General features: G+C 40.0%; 1 protein-coding gene across 1 annotated transcript in view; it reads left to right on the forward strand.

Annotated features, from left to right (window-relative positions):
- Positions 1-14,464: 14,464 nt before the first annotated feature.
- APBB1IP (amyloid beta precursor protein binding family B member 1 interacting protein) overlaps positions 14,465-19,781 on the forward strand; it is a 49,130-nt gene continuing 43,813 nt past the window's right edge. Inside the window, exons 1-3 of the mRNA XM_005423867.2 lie at positions 14,465-14,536; positions 16,545-16,632; positions 18,454-18,752. Coding sequence (XP_005423924.1) covers positions 14,465-14,536; positions 16,545-16,632; positions 18,454-18,752 — 459 coding nt within the window. The remainder of the gene's footprint in view (positions 14,537-16,544; positions 16,633-18,453; positions 18,753-19,781) is intronic.

Raw genomic sequence — 19,781 nt, forward strand, 5'->3', positions numbered from 1 at the left:
CTCGGCACCGGCGTGGCCTCGGCGGGCTCTGCGGGACCGTGCGGGCTCGCGCTGCGGCGCTGGGTCCCGGTGCCGGTGGTTCCCCTCGGCGGGGTTGAGCTGGGTCAGACCTTCTCTGTGCCCCCTCCCTGGGGGAAGTGAGCCGGGGGTTGATCATTGCAAGGCAGGGGTGCCAGAGCTCCCCTGAGGCCGGTGGGGATCCCGAGGGACGCGCAGTGCCCCGTTTCAGGGTCAGCGTTGGGAAGGGGAAGGCAGGGGGGAGAGAGCTGCGGACCCAGCGGACAGAGAATACACCATGTGGATGCGCTAAGCAGTCTGAAACTAAGCGTGTAGAAGGTGGTGGGGTTGTGGCCAAATAGCCAGGACAGACTTCCAAGGAACATAGTTTACATCTCTCCGCGGCTGGTGATCTTTGGCCACGTGGTGCAGAGAAAAGCTCTTAAGTGTCGCCTGATTCAGAGAGCGTCCATCCCACAGGATGCCCTCAGCCGAATACACAGTGAAGTAACTGAAATGCAATCTCCACGAGCTTGGGGTGGCTTTTCAATCCCTCGTGCACCAAAAGAGAAGTTATTAAATCCATTCATTATCACACCGGGAAGAGGTATCCAGTGGTGTCTTTTAGGCAGCATACGATCCAGCTGCCTAACTGGTCTTAGCTGTCATTAAAAATTTGTTGCAGGAACACAGCCTACAAACAAAATAAGCAGGGTTCCACCAAACTAGCAGCTTAACTTTTTGACTTTTAAACTTTTCACTTTCTGCCCGAGATGACTCTGATTCTGTAGATAATTTGGCTCCGGTTTGTCTCTCCCTCTCAGAACGCCTGTTTGCAGAACTTTGGCAGTCATTTTTCCTCTTTGGTTCTAGTTCCTCTTTATGAATTACATGACTTGTGTGTTTTCTCATCTCTTCCAAACCTGCTTCCATCTTATTTCACGCATGAAATTTGCTGATTTTACCCTGATTTTGATTGATTTGTTGATCAATTACCCTGCTGCTGCACAACAGTGCAGTGAATGTAGTTGGGCTGGATGTAGTCCATCTGTGTCATTAGAGACAAATAGGTGAGCCCCAGTGCTCCAGGGAGCTGTACTATTGACCTGCTCCACCTATGCAGTCTCCTAATCATTTGTCTCCACTAAATCTACAATTATTTTTTTTCTGGTAACTTTGTAAAGAGTATAAATTTCGGTTAAAACTTGATGTCTAAAACAGAATGTTTAACTTTTTACTGAACCTCTTCGGTTCTGTTTTCCCCAGTGAGCTTTCTAAGCAGACAATTACCTTTAATTGTACTTAATGCTTTGTGCAAGCATTGCTTAAAAATTGAAATAATTTGGTTTGAAATATGGCATACAAATGTCTTTGGGAGGTTGAATCAATAGAGTATTACAAATAACTGAGTAGTCTTTGTTTTATTCTCAGAAAATTCTGATCCATCTGAGAACACAACTGAAAAAATGTACTATCTCTGAAAGGAACGTTTAATAATTCTCTGTGTCTTCTCTTTCTTCTAAAAATACTTCCTGTGGGTGTTACAGACTGTTTGGATGTTTGGAGGCATAGTGACTGATGGTTCAATGTAATTATTGAGTAAATTGTGTTTTAATTGTTCATACTGGAATTTGTGATTATCAGTGTGTAGTATCTTCAAGCAGGGCATGATGCTTTTGAAGTGCTTTTTTATTTTGTTATCAAGTGTGTTTATTGCAGCAAAGTTTGGTTTTTTGCAGGTCAAAAGTCACTATATTTGGGCTAGTAGATCACATGCCATAGCTCATGTACCTGTAAATCAGGTGTAACCTTGATCTTTTTTTGTAATTTATAAAGAGACTAACACGTTTGGTAGGGTAACAATTTGCACAAAAGAGGCAGCAATATAAGCAGATGGGCCTGTTGGATGTTGTAACAATTTAACCCAGTACTGAGCCCCAAGATTTCTTACAGGTAAAAAGATTTACCCAATCCATTAAGATTTTGCTTTTGCTGTGTTTCACCTTTCCTGTTAGAAGAAATATCTTAAAGCAGTAAGAGGAAGAAGAGGCAGAAAGCTTTCCTTCTCTTGTTCTGCCCTAAGTGATGAAGAGAGAGCCAACCTGTGGATGGAGGGATCAGCTATTGCATCTCTTTGGCCCTGAAAAATGTGTGAGAAAACTGCCAGTCTGTAGCACTGCTGCAGATGAGAGAAGGGGTTGCCTTGTTCAAGAGAGGACCTGTCTTTCTTGCAGATTCATTAACATCTGACCTTTGATAAGATGATCTGGGAACATGGATTTTCTTAAAAGCATGCTTCTGTTTCAGAGGTTGCTTTACAGGAATGTAGCTGAATTTCATTTTCCTGTATATCATTAGGATATCAAGGCCCTTATTCTTTCCTGCTCTCTTTGCAAACTATATGGGTTTTCCTTTCTCACAGACTATTTTTTCCATCTTTGGTTGCAGTATATCTTGATTGTTTTGTCGTAGGTCAGTCTGACCTGTTCTGATGATGACTTCCCATGGTCAGGTGCTGATCTGGGGTTAAAGTGAAAACAAGACCTCTTATTTGCCTCCAGCAATATGGAAGTTTTAGCCTTCCTTTGGAAGGTCTCTAGTGACAATGGTAACATGCATCCATGCGGACCTTGCAGAGCACTTCTTGGGCTTTAGAGGCAGGACTCTTCTCATCCAGCTGTAGACATGAGCATCTGAGTCACATAAGGCTTTGAGTCACCTTTACAGTCTCTTACACAGAGAGATAGATATTGCTAAACCTTGCTTTGGTGGCACAGTTTTAGGCAGCAGCCATGAATCATGCTCTATAAAATTGTCTTCCTTTCCCTTCATTGTCTAAAAAGAGCTTGGGACAACCACATCAGATGCAGATATCATAGAAATGCTATCATATGTCTTTCCATGATTAGGAGTGTTCCATGGCTCTTGGAAAAACAGGCATTTAGGGCATTTCCTTATTGTCCAGCCTATTGATCCCTAGCTACCCTAGATACTACCAGTAGAGCTACCAGTGTAGATGTATGTTATACTGTGAAAGAAACTGGGTGATATGTTCTTCTCAAGTTTCTGTAGGACACTTTTGAGCAACTACAGCAGCATATATGTTCCTCACACCTCTCAGTTTCAATTCATTGTATTGCTTTTGGGTTTTGAATGGAAAGGAAGAACAGATGACTTTAATCTGACTTAAAATTTTACTGTGCGAATTCACAAACTAGTTTGGTAATGACAGTTCAAAAATTTTAGGTTTGTCATTAGTTTCAAAGACTTTCTTCCAGTAAAGTGATCTTTCAGATTTGTGTCCTAATTGCTCTCATATTTTTTTGCTGCCAGGAGCTACTCCAGCCTGCACACAGCTCTGTTTCTTCATGTTGAACATTGATTCAGCATGCTATGAATTTAGGCTCAAATAGATAAGAACTAAAGTCATTAGAAGTATTAGGAATATTTTGGGGAGTAGATGCATTATGAATCCTAGAAGAAGGACGACCTTCAGTGTGTATACAAAACAAATTTTGCTCTGCTGCTCCATTTAGAAATGCGAACAAAATCACATCTGATAGAAGTTTTGCACTGGGTACATCTCAGTGCATTTCCATTTTTGCTTTCACTCTGTATTTGTGATCTAAAGCAGCGGATGTACAAGTGTGCCATGTGACATCAGTATTGAGGGATAAAACTCTCTGGGTCTGCTATCAGTGATGAGCACACCCTGCATGGTTGGTGTCACTACCAACGGAAAGTCCTCAGTTGTCCTCAGACAATCCATCTGATAAAGTAAATATTTTGGTGAAAATCTTGTCATTGTACTTGTCAGGGAGAGTGAGGATGGAAGGGGGGCAAATCTGCCTTTAGCAGCATTGCTGGTCCATCAAGCATAGAGAGAATCACTAGAAGCTAAAATCAGTCATACAGGCACTCACTGGATGCTTTTGCTGATAAAAATGACAAATTACCATTGAAGTCCCAGTTTTAGGCAAAATTATGTGTCTGCCTCAAAGGCAACTCACCAGGAAAGTTAAGAAGCTCAGCAGAATGGTTAAACTGTCAGCATCAAGGCCATGTTGGCAGCAATGAAAACATGCTCCGTGGTGGCCTTAGTTGATCCATTTTGGTACTCTCACTGCATCTTCAGGTAACCCAGGCTGCAGACACATGATTACTTTACTTCTGCATCAGAGCAAGATTTTGATGTACTTTTGAAGATTTTTCTAGTATTTTCTAACAGTACTGGAAGGCCTCATTCCCTCACTTGCTATGGGGATTTCATTGAAGCACATAAATAAGAGGGATTATCAGCCCAAAAATATTTTTGAAAGGTGATGTGTTTTTTCTGTCTGATTGCGAATTAAAAGAAAAAAAAAGACAAAAACACACACAAAAAATACCCCCCCAGTCAAATAGGCATTACTGTTCTCTTTGCTTTTTGATGAAATATTGTATTTGAAATATCTGCTGTAATGTGCCTTGCAGGATGTAAGTACCTGAGATAGCCTTGACCAAGCAAGAATATGTGCCAAAACCATGAACACAAACAACATTCACAAACATTTGTTGTGGTTACAGCTTAGTTTTGTCCCTTAGTGACCATATCCTCATGACTGAGGGGAAGGTGACAGACCTAATGTTTGACAAAGCAAATACAAATACAAATACAAAGAGAGAGCCAGTGGTTTTGGATGCCAGTTCTAGGAAGGAATCCATCACAAACTTAATTCCAGTTCTGTCCCATGAGAATGTTCTTACATGGAATCCAGCAAAGTCTTTCATATCTGTCATTAGAATGGTCTGTCTCCCCAGTGTCATGATCGAGTTGCTGTGACTAGATCAGCATTGTTCCATCCCTCCTCCACTTCTGAGGGAAAAAAGAGAGGGAGGCAGTGACATTTCCTTCTCATGGAAAACCTTAGAGAAATCTAAGAATGGAAATGTCACAAGGTTCTTGTTTTGGTGCATTTTCTTCTCATGACTCTTTCTTTCTTCAGGGCTCTCTGGCTTGTGACAAAGCAACCACTGCCACACCAATACAATGTCCTCTCTGTGGGGACTCCAGGCTTCCACTTTTCCTTACACATCTGCATCTGAAACCTGCTGCTTAAAGCTGCATGTAATCACTGCATTGTATAGACTGAAAAAAGCAAATTTGCTAGGTGAAAAGTTGGCAGTGGGCCTTGGAATTGTACCTGACACTTCAGGCAGTAGTAAAACTGAGATTTGTAAAAAAAAATCTTCATTTAATTTTTCTACTACTCACTATGTTACTGAGCAAGGTACTTTGGTGAAATATCTTTAAATCCATATTAAAGCATTACTTGCTTTATTTGATTTTAATAGATGAAATTTGTACTAAATAAACAGATGGATTCAATAAAATTTTTACAAATTCATCCATAAAATTTTTACAAATTTGCTTCACTCTTACTGTGAGAGCATTTTTTGTTAGTGTCTTTTCCTTTTTCAGTGTTCCTTTCTCATACCATGTGTGCCATCCCTTAAGCTTTTCTGGCAGTAGTAACAGCATGTGATTATAGGAAAGAAAATGGTGATTTAGAGCTTTTGTCAGTGAGAGGTCATAGGAATAAATTATTTGTATGGGGAGACAGTTGTGTCATGGACCTTTGTAGCATATCTTGTACTTACCTAGTGGCTCACTGTGGGAGGAAGTGAGTGTTGGAAAAGCTGAGCCATTGGCTATCCAGCGTAGCAGTTCCTGCACTCAGATTTGGCACTGTAACTTTTCTTTCCTCTTTTCCTCCTCCTAAGTTTATGCTATTATTTTCACTATTCCACACTTTTAACATCTCTTGATTCTATAGGGAATTGAGGAGGGAAAGGATTTTTCTCTCATTGTACCCCCCTGTATGCCTTCCTCTCTCATCTGTGGGCTTCCTTGTCTACTGTATTCTGCTTGTTAGACAACCTATTAATGTGGGATCAGCCTACTTCGTGGTCTATGAAGCTAAACATCAAAATTACATTATTTTGCTGGCAATTGTTTAAAGTGCAAGACAGTCTTTTGTTGTCATCTAAGTTCTGGACAGCAGTGTTGGGTAACAGGAAAAAAAAACAGGAAGGAAAACATTGCACCAACATCAACAAAATACAGATTATGGGAAGGAATGTGGAAACTATCAATTTCTGTTACTCAGGGTTACATTACTCTTTTGCTATTCTGCCTTGCCATCATGGCAGGGAAGGGAGGGGGGGACCTAAAACTGAGGTTCTCATACTGAGTTCTGTTAACTTGTATGTCTAAAGTTGTCTATACCTGAGTAGAGCTGAAGTAGACATGTTATCAACTCAAAATGGATGAGTCTGGGTGAGCTGGTGGTTCATGAGCTCAGGGGACACACTTCCACCCAGCCTTCTGCCTTTTCCAGGAGAAGATATGTTGGCAGAATTGAAATATTGTTCCTGTGTGCCATTAATCTGGCACAGAATAGGGAATTGGTTTTTTTACCAGTCTGGGTGAGGGCATAGGGCTGAAAATATGTCTTCTCCTACCATTTTATTCTGTGCAGTTTGCCCTGTTTGTATGGCTCATGAGGAGAAGGTCCCCAGACTGGACTATTCTGCAGTAAATAATTCTGTGACAAAAGAAAAAAAAGATGACCAAAACTGTAGCTGTATTTCTATAATGTTCTTAGACCCACAAGCCAGACTGAAGCACATTGACTGATGTGAGGATACTGTGTAAAAATGAACAGAAGTGGCACTGTTTTGATTTCCATAGAAACAATCCCCTTTGGGAGCTGAGGGGAAGGTACAAAGTGCAGTTCTGGTACATAGAAATTGCTCCCAAGCTTTCTCCTCCTTGCATATGTGCTTTACACCGGGGTGGTTTTTCCCCCCACCTTTCATAAGGTGCTTTTAACCCACAGTTCCCCAGATGATTGAGTATATTTGGGTCACATTTTCTGGAGCCCAGCATCCAGACTGTGTGTGTGCCTGAGAGTTACTGTGGAGAGGATCTTAGTGAGGAGTCTCACACCAGCCTGCATGCCATATCCCTCTACACCCCTTTACCTCAGCCACAGGTTAAATGTTCTTCCTGTCCTCTTGCAGAGCAGGAGCCCTTTGCTAACCCCCTCCTCTGGCCTTGGGTAACTTCTTCCTTACATACTGTGAGTAAGCTTTTAGGTAGTCCCTTGTTCCTTTCAGCTTCCCTTAAGTGAGCCTCTGTGACCATTCAGTAATCTTGTCATCCTGCCTCACCCTCAGAGCAGGACCCACAGCTGCTTCTCCCAGGCACCACTCTTGACAAGGGTGTTAAAAAAAAGTGTGTTTAGGGCAGTGCATGGGGGGAGAGGGGATGGTGGGGATCCATCACAGAGGTGATGGATGCTGAGGCAGCAGCATCTGGAGGATGGCCTCACTCAACATCCTGTGGCGCTTTACAAACATATTAAATGTCTGTCTGTCTCTCTCCACCCTCCTCACCCCCTCTGTCACTCTCTCTGAAAATGGAGTACTCAAATATCACTGAAAAAGATGGCACAGGAATTCCTGTAGTGTTTATTATTATCATCATGTTGACAAACAAGTGTCAAATACAACTGCTGCCATCATTTAAGTGAAACAGTGTCGTTTTCAGGTCTGTGAAATCTGGGACTTTTAGACAATAAAAGACTTTTAGACTTTTAGACTTTTTCCAAAATCAGTCCTCACTGTGGGTTTGTTCCTGTAAAACATGGGACATAACTAAGTATTTCCAAAATAGCAAAAAGTGAACAAGCTTTCAACAGGTTTAATTGTACAAATGACATAGTTAAAATTTATGTGAAACATGAGTAGGATCTGTGAGTTTGGGGTGCTTTTATCTAACAATGTTTGTGTTTATCTCTGGGTGTGTGATTCTGGAATTAGTAGAATATGAGCTCTAGTACCCCATGTTAACATTAGAGTAGGGCTCTCTTGATTGTATTTATCTGCCACTTTAATGTTAATCCAAAGCCAGATGTCATTTATTTATTATATAATAAGGATATTCTGCAGTTGTACAGTCTTCCTGAAGCTACTTGTGTTTTAGTGTGTCACTTTTATTCCCTCATGAATGGAGTTATAGCAGGTCACACCATCCCTGAGATAAATATGCAGTGTAACTTCAGCTGCAGATAAGCCTACAGTTATTGGCACACCACATTTCCCAGAAGAATAGTGAATATTAGCAAAAAACTGCTTTCAGAATTATCAGTGTGTGCAAGCTTTTTATTGGAAAATACTGTGCTTATCAATGCTAGGTAAGTACAGTGCTGGAAGCAGTCTAATTGCTTTTGATCCATGCTTTTCAAAATAGGGGCTAGTGTTAGAGCAGAAGAGAGTTACAGAGCCATGTCATGTAGGTAAGAAAGTCAACATGCTAATTACCAAATCTGATTGTGATTTTGAAACCTTGAGGTCAGCTACCATTACCATTGTATCAGTCCAAAACTTCAATTTCCATTTGTAGTATCTACTAGAATTAGTAACTAATTGGATTATGTTCCTCTAGACTGAAGTCTGCAGAGACAGATGTTCTCTTGTACTTTACTTCATAAAAGTGAGCCTAAATGTCTGTTAAGGATTTTTTACTAGATGTGATGAAATAGCTGGTTAAGGAACTTCCATCCTGCCTCACTTAGGTATATGAGAGACCTGGGTAGTATGAGATTTTCCTTGACATCTAGCTGTAAAATCACTGTGAGGAACCTAGTTAGATCTGTTTCAGACCTGCAGTCCATCTGGCCAGAAGGTTATCCCCAGCAGTGGCTGACATCAGGAACTTCAGAAAGAGGCAAGAAATCTCGTGCTGGAAGGTGTGGGGTAACCTGTGTGTTGTGAAAGCTTTGTTCTGGTTCCAAATCGGTGGAGTCTTTATTTTAGGTCTTAAATCATGAGCTTCATCATCCTTGCCTGAAGCTCTCTGCTACACTAGCACTTCTAGCTACAACTGCATGTAGAGAAAACCAACTCCTCATCTTGCTTACTCACCAGTTTTGATGATGAGTTTCACAGTTACACCGTGTGTGTTTCCCTGGAACAGTTATTTGGACTTTCATTTACTTACCCCATTAAATTTGTGTTGTAAGTCAGGATGAAATGGTGCCTCAGTAACTTTCCCCTAGGTTTTGGTGCATTTTTAAATCACACTAGTTTCACACCTGCTTTCTGTGACAATCAGTTACTCTCTTTCCAGCTTTTCACTTTTTGGTGGGACTCTGTCACTTTCATCATGCTTCCCTAGTTTTCTTCCATCTTCTGTCTTTGCTGTGGGATGATCTCCTTTGTGTAGTCTGTAGTACACAAGGGTGAATCTCTGATTTGAGCAATTTACTCCTCAGGGAGACTTCTCTAAAATATTAAAGATTTTTTCATTCCACTCCAGAAAGCATTTAAGCATTAAGCAATAGCAGGAGGTTGCTGTGCTGTTAGTGGTCACCTGGGTAGTCAAACTGTTCATTTTGGTGGTCCTGGTACTCTGACATTTACACTCTGTAGTGCAGAGACTAGGACCTGAAGGTGTGCTTTTGATGTTTCTGTGTCACTTGTCAAAATATACTTCATGTATTTTTATCTCTGCTACTTATGTATGTAGCAGTTTAAGAATAGCAACAATACTTTGAATGTAATGAGTGTGTCTGTAACACACCAGCTCACCAGGTCACTAAGTGGGCTGGTTCCTGATACTGTTCGTAGCATTAATCCACTCTAAGTCTTTATCTTCTGACATCATGGTGTTCCTCATTCCTTTTTTTTTGTAGCCCTTTGGTGAAACTGCATCAACTCTACTGAGTTCCAGAGATGACAATGTTGTTGGTGTTTCCTGCTCGGTTTCACAGGGCCTTGGGCTTTCGCCAGTGCAGAAACCTTTTTACCGCGTAACTTCCTGTGTAACTTCATCTTCTGTGAACAGGGGCTAGCTTTGAGTATTTCTCACAACTATCAGATTCTAAAATACTAACAGTTCAAACTCTGCTTGGTATAGTACCATATCTGGGGTTTTTTTATGTACACTGTATGGTCACTTTTTCAGATTTCATTTCATTTTCAAATAGGGGGTTTTTTGGGTTTTTTTTTAAGCAGGGTGATTTTTGTACCACTGTTTTTACTCTTCCTGTGGAGTGTTAAAGATTCTATCAAACAATTCAATTTCCTATCTAAATTGGGAAGGTAAAAAAAAATTAATAGATCCAGTGGTTCTGCAGGACTTCTGTTAAATAGTGGGGTGAATTAATGAGTCAATATTTATCTATTACATAAACTAAAAGTGAGACTCGTTGGTAGTTAGAATAGGACGTTGAAGAGAAGATGTCCCAATCTCTTAGATATGAAAAAGGTAAGAGTATTAAATAAAATAAAATTTTAAAAATAGTTTTTTTATAAGAGCTTAGTGAAGATTTGAGAATGTGAAAAGGGGGGAAATAAAAAAAAACAAGGAGTACTTTTTACTGTGCTATTGTCCAGAAGGCATCAGTTTGAAAATCAGTCACTTTAAAAATACGTTACATTTCACATATGTGGCTTCCCACAAGGCCCTTCTCAGCTTGTTTTTTTTTTTTTTTGTGACAACCACAATTTCTTCATTTTATTTAGATTCTGTTTTTTCTCTCTTCCTTCTCTTTTCTCTTTCTTACCTACATGACTTGGCTCTGTAACTCTTTTTTTCTCCGCTTAAAATCTTATGCATAGTCTGGGAAACTTAAAGTACTGTTCTGTTTGGTTAGGGTTTTTTTTTGATTTATTGTAGGCAGTAGTGATTTTAAGAGTTCTTAGTATAAGTACAGAATAAAGAAAAACCTGATGGAAAAGTTACAGTAGAGTTGGACTGGGTATGAAGCTCAGTATTCTTCTGGGCACTTCGCTAAATCTTTTCCTTTGTTTTGTTAATACACCTACGCATTTCACCTTGAATTTCTGGTTTGAATAAGTTCAAGGCTATTTGTAAAATTCAGAAAAATTTGCTGATCCAAAATGCAGCAACATCCAACAGGATAATTTCCAATAATTTCCAAGTTTTCTTATCTGTTTGTTTTTATTGTGGCAATCAAATAAAAGAAATGGATATAAGTGGAGAGAAGAAGAGAGTATGGACAGTCCTCTGCAATTCCATGTTATCGTGGACTCATATTACTATCTTAAGTTGTTCTAGCTCTTGGCAAGATCTTTGGTAAATATGCAGAGTTCTTATACTAATTTAATAGATCATTCAGTGTGTTTTAACATAAAAAATTTCAGTATATTTGTTGATTATGATAACAATTTTGTCTTCCTTAACCAAATCAATAGAAATTCAAGAGAAAATAAAATAGCAGTACAGGCAGTGGCTTCGTGATAACATGACTTTATCTTTTTTGTTTATGTTGTTAATTACTGAGGAGGGTCCTTAAGTTTGATTTTTACCTTTTTAGACAGTTCTTACTATTCCTCATTATAAGAACTTGCAACTGGTTACAACTCAAGTAATTTTTTTTGCCATTTTTATATTTCTATTCTGTAAAAATATAATAAAGGAGGATTTCAGTTTGTCAAAAGAACTTGTATGAGGATCTTTTCCTGAAAGTTGATGTAGCTAGTGCTTAAAAAAATCTACCAAAACCATACGAATAACTGGAACTGATAAGATTTCCTTAGAAGATATTTTGATCCCCTAAATCAGAAAACAGGAAAACATAAAATTATTCAGCACCATTTAAACACTGATGAGATACTTGTCAGTATGAACTGCTGCTCCATTTTTTGTCACATAACAAATGTATCTTCACTCTGCCTGATCAAATAAGTGCCATTTGATCTAGCCTTTCTATGAAAATTGATTCTCCAAGTGCCAGGTGTGTAGGAAGCTACACAGCTGTTGATCCAAAGAAATGAATTAAGATTCAGTAATCATATGCCACCAGCATACAGCTGAGTCTACAAAACCAGAATGTTGTGTACAAGGCTCTGTGTGAGAAGTGTGATACAGATAGAGAGTGAGTGAGCCATCCTGTGTGGATTTGTCAGCTGGAAAGGAAGCAGATAAGATGACTTTAACTCTCCACACACTCAGTCCTGTGTGATGACTGTTCCTTGGGCAGAGCTGTGCAATCTCCACGGCTGGGCTAGGATTGCCCTCAGCTCTGTCAACCACATCCTATTAAAATGTCTTTAAGACATTCCCACTTCCCAAATCTTTAAGTCTTTGATTTTTGGGATATGAGAGAAATGTGAAAGTTGAAAGTTCAGTTCTTGATTGCCTGTGCCTTGTTTAGTTACATCACAATTCTCAAAAAGCAGATACTGATTTTAGGGTTTAGTGACCTTTATAATTTATCCATGTAATAGTTACATGACTCAAGATGCTCTATTAAAGGAAAAGCATTAAGACTGAAGAACAGGAAACTTGCTGGTTTTCTTTTCTTACAGTCTTTAGTCTCGTCAGAGTTGTTCCTGTCCTCAGTTAATTGCTTTCTTGCATCAGCCTGGTTCTCATCTTGCTGTGGATGGTTGGTTGTTTTTTGGCTGGCTACCAGGTGCTTACCAAGGTGCTCTATCGCTTCCCCTCCTCAGCAGAACAGGGAGGGAAATTACAATGAAAAGCTCATGGATTGAGGTAAGAACAGGGAGATCACTTGCCAACTACCTTTGAGCAAAACAGGCTCAACATAGGGAAGTTAAATTAATATATTGCCAGTTAATAAGATGGTAGGGTAATGCAAGATAAGAAGAAAACTAATAAGATCTTTGCCCCACCCTTCCCTTCTTCCCAGGTTCAGCTTCACTCCCAGCTCTTCTACCTCTTCCCACTCAAGTGGCACAAGGGGATGGGGAGTGGGGTTTGCAGTCAGTTCATAATGCTTTATCTCTGCTGCTCCTTCCTCTTACACTGCTCCTGCATGGGGACTCTCCCAAGGGAGACAGTACTTCATTAACTTCTTCAACCTAGTGCCTTCCCCCATGCTGCAGTTCTTCAACAGGTGTTCCAGCCTGGATTCTTTCCACAAGATGGAGTCTTAGAGCAGCAGCCTGCTCCAGCGTGGGTCCTTCACGGGGTCACAGGTGCTACCAGAAAACCTGTGCTGTGTGGGCTCCTCTCCACAAGCTGCAGTTCCCACCAGGAGCCTGCTTCAGTGTGGCACACCATGGTCCTCATCTTCATTCAGGGCAGGAGGACCTCCACAGGCTGCAGTGTGGATATCTGCTCTGGCATGGTCCCTCATGGACTGCAGGGGAACAACCTGCTTCACCATGGGCTTCACCATGGCCTGCAGGGGAATCTCTGCTCCAGCATCTGGGACATCTCTCCCTCCTTCAATACTGACCTTGGGGTCTGCAGGGTTATATCGCTTATATTTTCCCACTGCTCTTTCACAGCTGCTGTGCAGCACTTTTTACGCTTTCCTAAGTGCGTTGCCACAGAGGTGCCACCAGCATTGCCAGTGGTTTCAGCTTTGGCCAGCGCCAAGTCTTGGAGCCACCACAAACTCCTGTCCCAGTCTGACACGGGGAGAACTTCCTTCTCACAGAAGCCACCACTGCAGCCATGCCCCACTAGCCCCCAAACCTTGTCACAAAATCCAATACAAGTGCACACAACCCCAGAGAGCTGATAGGACTACTTACATGTTAAAAGTTTGGCCCTAGTTTGAACCCTGGTTTTATGTGTTTGGTACCACAGTTCTCAATCCTTCGCAGGCTTGAGCCTCTTCATAAAATGATGCTTCTAGTCCTTGTCTCTGTTAGCATTCCACAGCAGATACCCTTTTACACTGCTTCTTTCCCTGCAAAGGAGCAGATTTATGAGGAGGAGGATTATTACAGAAGCTGTGCCTTCCCCATAGCTGAGCACCACTGGTGTGGGATTGTGTCCTCACACTGCCCTCTTGCAACAAGTGCTGCCATCCATGGTCATGCAGCATGTACCCATTTTCCTTGTCTCAGTGTGCTTCCTCACATCTCTTGAGGTTAGGTAAGACTGCAGTTCTCTTAGTGCAGTAATAATTGAAAGAAAAATGGAGAAATATTGAGCCAAAAAGGTGGTCACATACCTAACCATAACCTGATTTTGTACTAGGTAACACCCAATAAATTCCTGTAGTATTAGTTATCTAAGCCAAAGAAGATGAAACGTCTTTCAAGATGAAATGTTCAGGAATTTCTCAACATCAAACTTTGTTTCCCTCTCTTCCTCTCACAGGCTGCATTTTTTTTGTTTAAGATACAACCATGGTTTATTAGCAGGTGACTTTTATGAAATGTAAATGATAAAAGGATGTAGAACTTCTTATAAGCATAGATCTGAAGTGTGTGTTTTAGCATATACGGCATGAGGGTTCTGAACTGTTAGTAGATACTTCTAAGGTAGAGATTCAGGGTTTTGCAAATCACGAGCAATTGTTTTAAAGTTATTTGTGAACACAATATAAAAGAGCATTATGTATCTTCTGGTTTCAACCATTGCTGGCTTTGAAATGAACTGAACTTCTTGTTTGTGGTTTGGTTTTTTTTTCAGATGGAGCAAACCTGTGATGATATAGATGAAATGTTCAGCAATTTACTTGGGGAGATGGACATGCTGACTCAGGTAAATATTTTTTTTTCTATCAAGATTAGAAAATTAGCTATTACATGTTAGAGAAAAGAGGGAACTGTTCTACATTTTTCGTGCACTTCCACTCTGAATAAATGCAGTTACATTGTTGTGGTAAACCTTCAGCTAAATTTCTCTGCTTGAAAGTTAAAACAAGTGGCCCAAAGAATAAGGTAATATCAGTACAGGGTAGGTTGTTAAAGAGACCTAAATGCTTGTGAAAGACATTTTCTGAAAAAATCCCCATTCCAACAATTTAAATTCCTCTGGACTTGATCCAAAGCAAGGAAAGAATTCTGTGAAAACAGGAAGAGTTTGAGTCTGAATTTTCAGGTATGAATGCTTAGCATACATGGGTAAATGGGATGTAGCCTGAGTGTCAAATGTGAACTTTGGAAATGAAAGCAACATTTTGAAGATATGTTTAAAGGATTCTTTACATATGGCAAAATATTAAGCTGCAGTGAGGGTGGTATTCAAGAATTCATGGAGATTTTGTTCCCAATGCAGAATACACTCTTGAGAGTATAAAACAGCATGAGCCTTTTTCTAAAGCTCTAATCATGAAATACTTCCTGCAAAAGCTGATGAAAGGAGAATTTTTATTTCTAGAAAAAAAGATCTACAAAGGGAATACATTTGTTGTATTTTAATAAATAAATGATTGAAAACACTTAAGTTGTCATCTTGGATGTGTGAGTTTGGTTACAGTCTCTGTTTTGAGGGGATCTTTGTTCTTGGTGAATACCAGTGCTTGACAAAATAAATATCAATAATTCTGAGGCACAGAATAGAAATTGTGTTTAAACTGGGTGAAAGCCAAGATTTCACATGTTGTTGTTAGCTGTCAAATCACAATACCTTGTCCCTCGGTAGCCTTTCTGCTCTTTAGGGCTTTTTGTAAATGTGCATGTTTATTTTCTGTATTTATATATCTGTGGAGGGATTTATGGTAATCTCATTTCATTAGTATGCCTTCAAAAGAACAAAAGACTGCTTGTGATAAATTTTACCTCCTCAGACTGGGCACAGCAGTGCTACAAGAGCAGTGGTGCAAAGAGTGTAAGAGAGTGAGTCTCTTGTCTCTGAGCTCCCCAGTGCAGTTCTGGGTGGGATGGGGTGTTCCTGAAATTGGGAAAGGCTTCTCCTCCTCTTTAGAGTTCTGGCATCACATCTCACATCAGCCTGGTATGGGAGAAGCAGGCAGGGCTGTCTGAAAGCCTGAAGACTTTCAGTTAACTGAACTGGATCTGTTAATTCCCTCAGATTCTTAACTTTCAAAACAAGACTGTAGATAGTTTTTCACACTTTTTTTGCCAGTCTGTCAGTTCCTAAAATAAGTGTAAATTATAGAAGCATGCAGAGATACCTCTACATGGTATAACAGGGCTGAAAAAGAAATGAAAATTCAGAATTGACCTTTTCTGCTGCAAACTAGGAATCCCTATTTACACAGGTTTGCAGTTTACATTGCAGCAGCATGGGGTTTTGTTTGTTGTATTTGGGTTTTGGTTCTTTTCAACCAATAGGAGAAAGCAACAGCTAAGTTTCATTTATATTAGTAAATAAAGCACTCTGGAAAGCAAATGACACTGTGGCTCAAATGTGTACACAGCTAAACTCTTTCCACACCCTCCTTCAAAAAACCCAAGGAAGCTGAAAATCAGTCTGGCTTTGCCCACTGTCTCAATTAGAAACAGTCCAGTTCTCTGCTGTTCCCCACACCATGCCCAGGTGTTGCCTGACAGAAGTTGCTGCCATCAACATTGCACTGAGAAGCAGCAAATGCCTTGCCATGACTGTGAGACGGTGCTAGAACCCTTGTCCTGCCCCTAGTTAGTCTTCCAGTCCAACATAATAAACCAGTGCATGCCATTCTGTTCTTGAAGAAGAATTTATTTCATTAGATAAATTCAGGTAATTGGTTTTCAAATGTTAATGCATGCAATAGTAATTGCCATTACAGTATTATCAGATATCTATTTTTCTTCTACCTTAACAGAGTTTAGGAGTGGAGACTGTACCACCTCCATGCCCCAAAGTGTCCAACAATGAATATAGCTTTACAGTTGGTTTTAAAGATTTAAATGGTAAGTAGCTGAATGGACTCTTTCATACCTTTTATACTTGCTTAAAATATCTCACAGCAACAAATGAGAAGAAAACCTTTACATACCCTTGATCAAAAACCCCAAACCAAAGAAAAGAACCCTGTTTTGCTGGAGGGGGAGGTATATTTTTGTGTCTCAATTTAGGAAACTTCAGAGGGAACAATTTTTTTGGGCATTTAAATAGAAGTTTAAATAGAAGTCAGTTTAAATAGAAGTCAGACTTTTAAAAATGTCTGAGGGTAGAGGAAAACAAACTTGAGAAGTCTCACAAAAACTTTCTGAAATGTAACCTTTTTAATGTAAGGATTTAACTTGGTGAAAGACAAGGTTCCTTAGTGTGATGTCAGAGCTGCGTAAGCAGTTCTGTCCAGTGGAAGTATCAGCTTCAGCTGCTTCCACTTTTCAGTGCTTATTCTCATTTTGGTTTGCACTGTCACTTTTGCATGTACAGCTGCTTGCTGAGGCTGTATGGCAAACCAAATGAGGGGATTTGTCTGAGTTTGAAGTAAAAACCCTTCCTTTGATTTTGTTTGTGATTGCCTTTTGGGTTTTTTGGGGGGGTGTTTTGGGGTTTTTTGACTGAGGGCTGGTTGTTTGCATTAACCTGAGTTGGTTTTTTTCCCAGGATCGGTTCCTTGTTGGGCTTCCTAAAGACTCTATCACTAAAGTGGGTAGAACTATGTTAATAGAGAGGATCATAAGCCAACTTTCCCACCGTAAAGAAAAACTTATTAAATATTATACTGACATAACAGGGAGAGCAAAGTAAACTGAGATGGCCTAGTGACATGTTCACACTTAGTCTCATGAATTGCTATTCTTTATTGGACTATATTAGCATTTTTGAGTATCTAATTCAGTGCTCTCCATCCCTCTCAAAATCTCACTTAAAGGTTTTCCCAGTTATTTGTTTATTTAGTTCTTAACTGGACTCTGTTTAAAGAGATTTAAACCACCGACTCTTGTTCAATCTTAAAGAACCCTTTTCTTCTAGAAAGCTAAAGCATCCTACAGGGTTTTATTCCACAGTATCTCTTTACACCATGGCTAGTTCAAACAACCACAAATTACATGTGAAGTTCTGGTATGGGATTTTATTTTATAATCTGTTCGAGTAGAAATCAGAAAGAAAAAGTTACAATGTTTCTATCTGGTTTATAAGTCACTTTTAAAAGAGACTTTTTTGTTTGTTCCTTGCTTAAAGGAGCCTCAAAAGCATGTGTAATGTACCACCCATGTGGTATATCACAGATCACACAATTACTGCTGTGCTGCAGATGATACCATGCAGTTTCTTGTCTCTAATATTCTTTGATTCTGCTTCATTTTAATTTTAGAATTGTAGAATAGCAATAATACATGGAGATATTCTTGATCTAGGCCTCAGTTACATGGATTGTTGTGTGCTGTTCCAGAACTTGCTAAGCATTTATGTATGTGCTTACAGCCTAATGGGAGCTCATGGAATTTCTTGCATTCATATCACTAAGCATGCACCCAGTGACCTTGCTGGATCAGGGCCATGTTTGTAACATTATAAGGGCCTGAGACTGTGCCACTGGAACTGAAGCTTCCTGTCCTGTTTAGTTTGTATTCCTAGAGTTCCTGGTACTCTGAACTTAAGTGTGACCAGATTAATGACTGTTTCGAAAGCACGTTTGTTTCTTGAACACATGTAAAATGTTGTTTCCTTTCCTATGACCCTGTAACCATGCCTTCTGCAATTTAATCTCTGCTGAACTGGGAACAGTGCTTTGCATTACACTCACTCTCTGACACTTTTTGTGATTTTCTTTACAGAATCCCTAAATGCCCTAGAGGACAAAGACCTGGATGCTTTAATGGCTGACCTTGTAGCAGACCTTAATGATGTTGAACAGAAAACTTTACAAGCCCAGAAAGCTTCTTCTTGCAACCAGCAAAGTACAGTCACTCAGCCTTCAACAGGCTTGAATAATGACATTTATTCTAAAGTAAGTCCCTATGTTACCATTACTGGACAGTCTGGGGATGATTTGCCCCCTCCACCTCCACCTCCAGACCCTGAACCAGAACTTCCACCACCACCTCCACCACCTCCTCCTGAGCCACTTACTCAGGTAAGTCTGGGTCAAACCTTGTTTTAAACATTCACTAGTTCTTGTCATTTTGCAAGTGGTATTTGGCACTGGAACACTGATGGATCTCCCAGGTAGATGCATCTTGGGAAGGTTCTGCAATGATGAAATGTGAATGAACTCTGGAGTAAAATTTTTACTGCTGTGGCCTCAGCAATTTCTGCCTGTTCCTTGACCTATTGCCCATTCCTTCATCTTTCTAATCATCATTTTGATAGCCCAATACAGGCATAATCATTGCAAATGGTTTATTGTAACAGAAAATCTATCACTGAATTCTTTTAAGAAGCACTGATCAGTTAATATCTTCTTATAAAGAGCTTGGTTTTGGCATCAGTGCAAAGCATGGCCAATGACCTCCACTTCGTGAAGATGTCACTATGTGTCTTCATTGCAGTCCATGCTATTTGTACTGATGAGAAAATTCTGTGGGTGTTTCCTGTCACCCTGTTTTTTTAAGATGTTCTAAGCTTTCTGATGTTGACATTCTTGTAGTGAACTTTCTCACACACTTTCTGTAAATAACCCATTGTTTTGCATTCCTTTATGGAGGAAGAGAGAGTTGATAGGCTGTTCGTTTGACCAGTGTCATTGGAGAGGTGTCACTGTCACCCTCCAATCTGCTATCACTTTTAGAAAACTATAAATATTAGAGTCAGAAATTAAACTTCCCTTTTTTCTTTCACCTTGAGAATGGTGTTGTGCTTGTGTTCTTTCGTGTCCTATAGTGACAGTTTCCCAGCTCCATCCCTGGCCTAAGTGATTTGTTGCAATAGGAAAAGCAGTGCATTTGTGGAAAACTCAATATTTGCTGTAGGTAGTTTTGCTAGGTGACTAAGTCCAGGGACAAGCACAAGAGGTACCTCTCCTGGTCCTAACATGGAATTACTGCTCTTCTTGGTTTGCCTTTGAAAGGAAGTAATGAAGAATCACTTCCTTCCTTTGAAAGGAAGTAACGAAGACCCCTATCTGCAATAGGAGACATATGCTCTTAGAAGGTGCCAAAGTTAT

The sequence above is a fragment of the Geospiza fortis genome, unplaced genomic scaffold (genome assembly GCF_000277835.1).
Source record: "Geospiza fortis unplaced genomic scaffold, GeoFor_1.0 scaffold75, whole genome shotgun sequence".
NCBI classification, from domain to species: Eukaryota; Metazoa; Chordata; class Aves; order Passeriformes; family Thraupidae; genus Geospiza; species Geospiza fortis.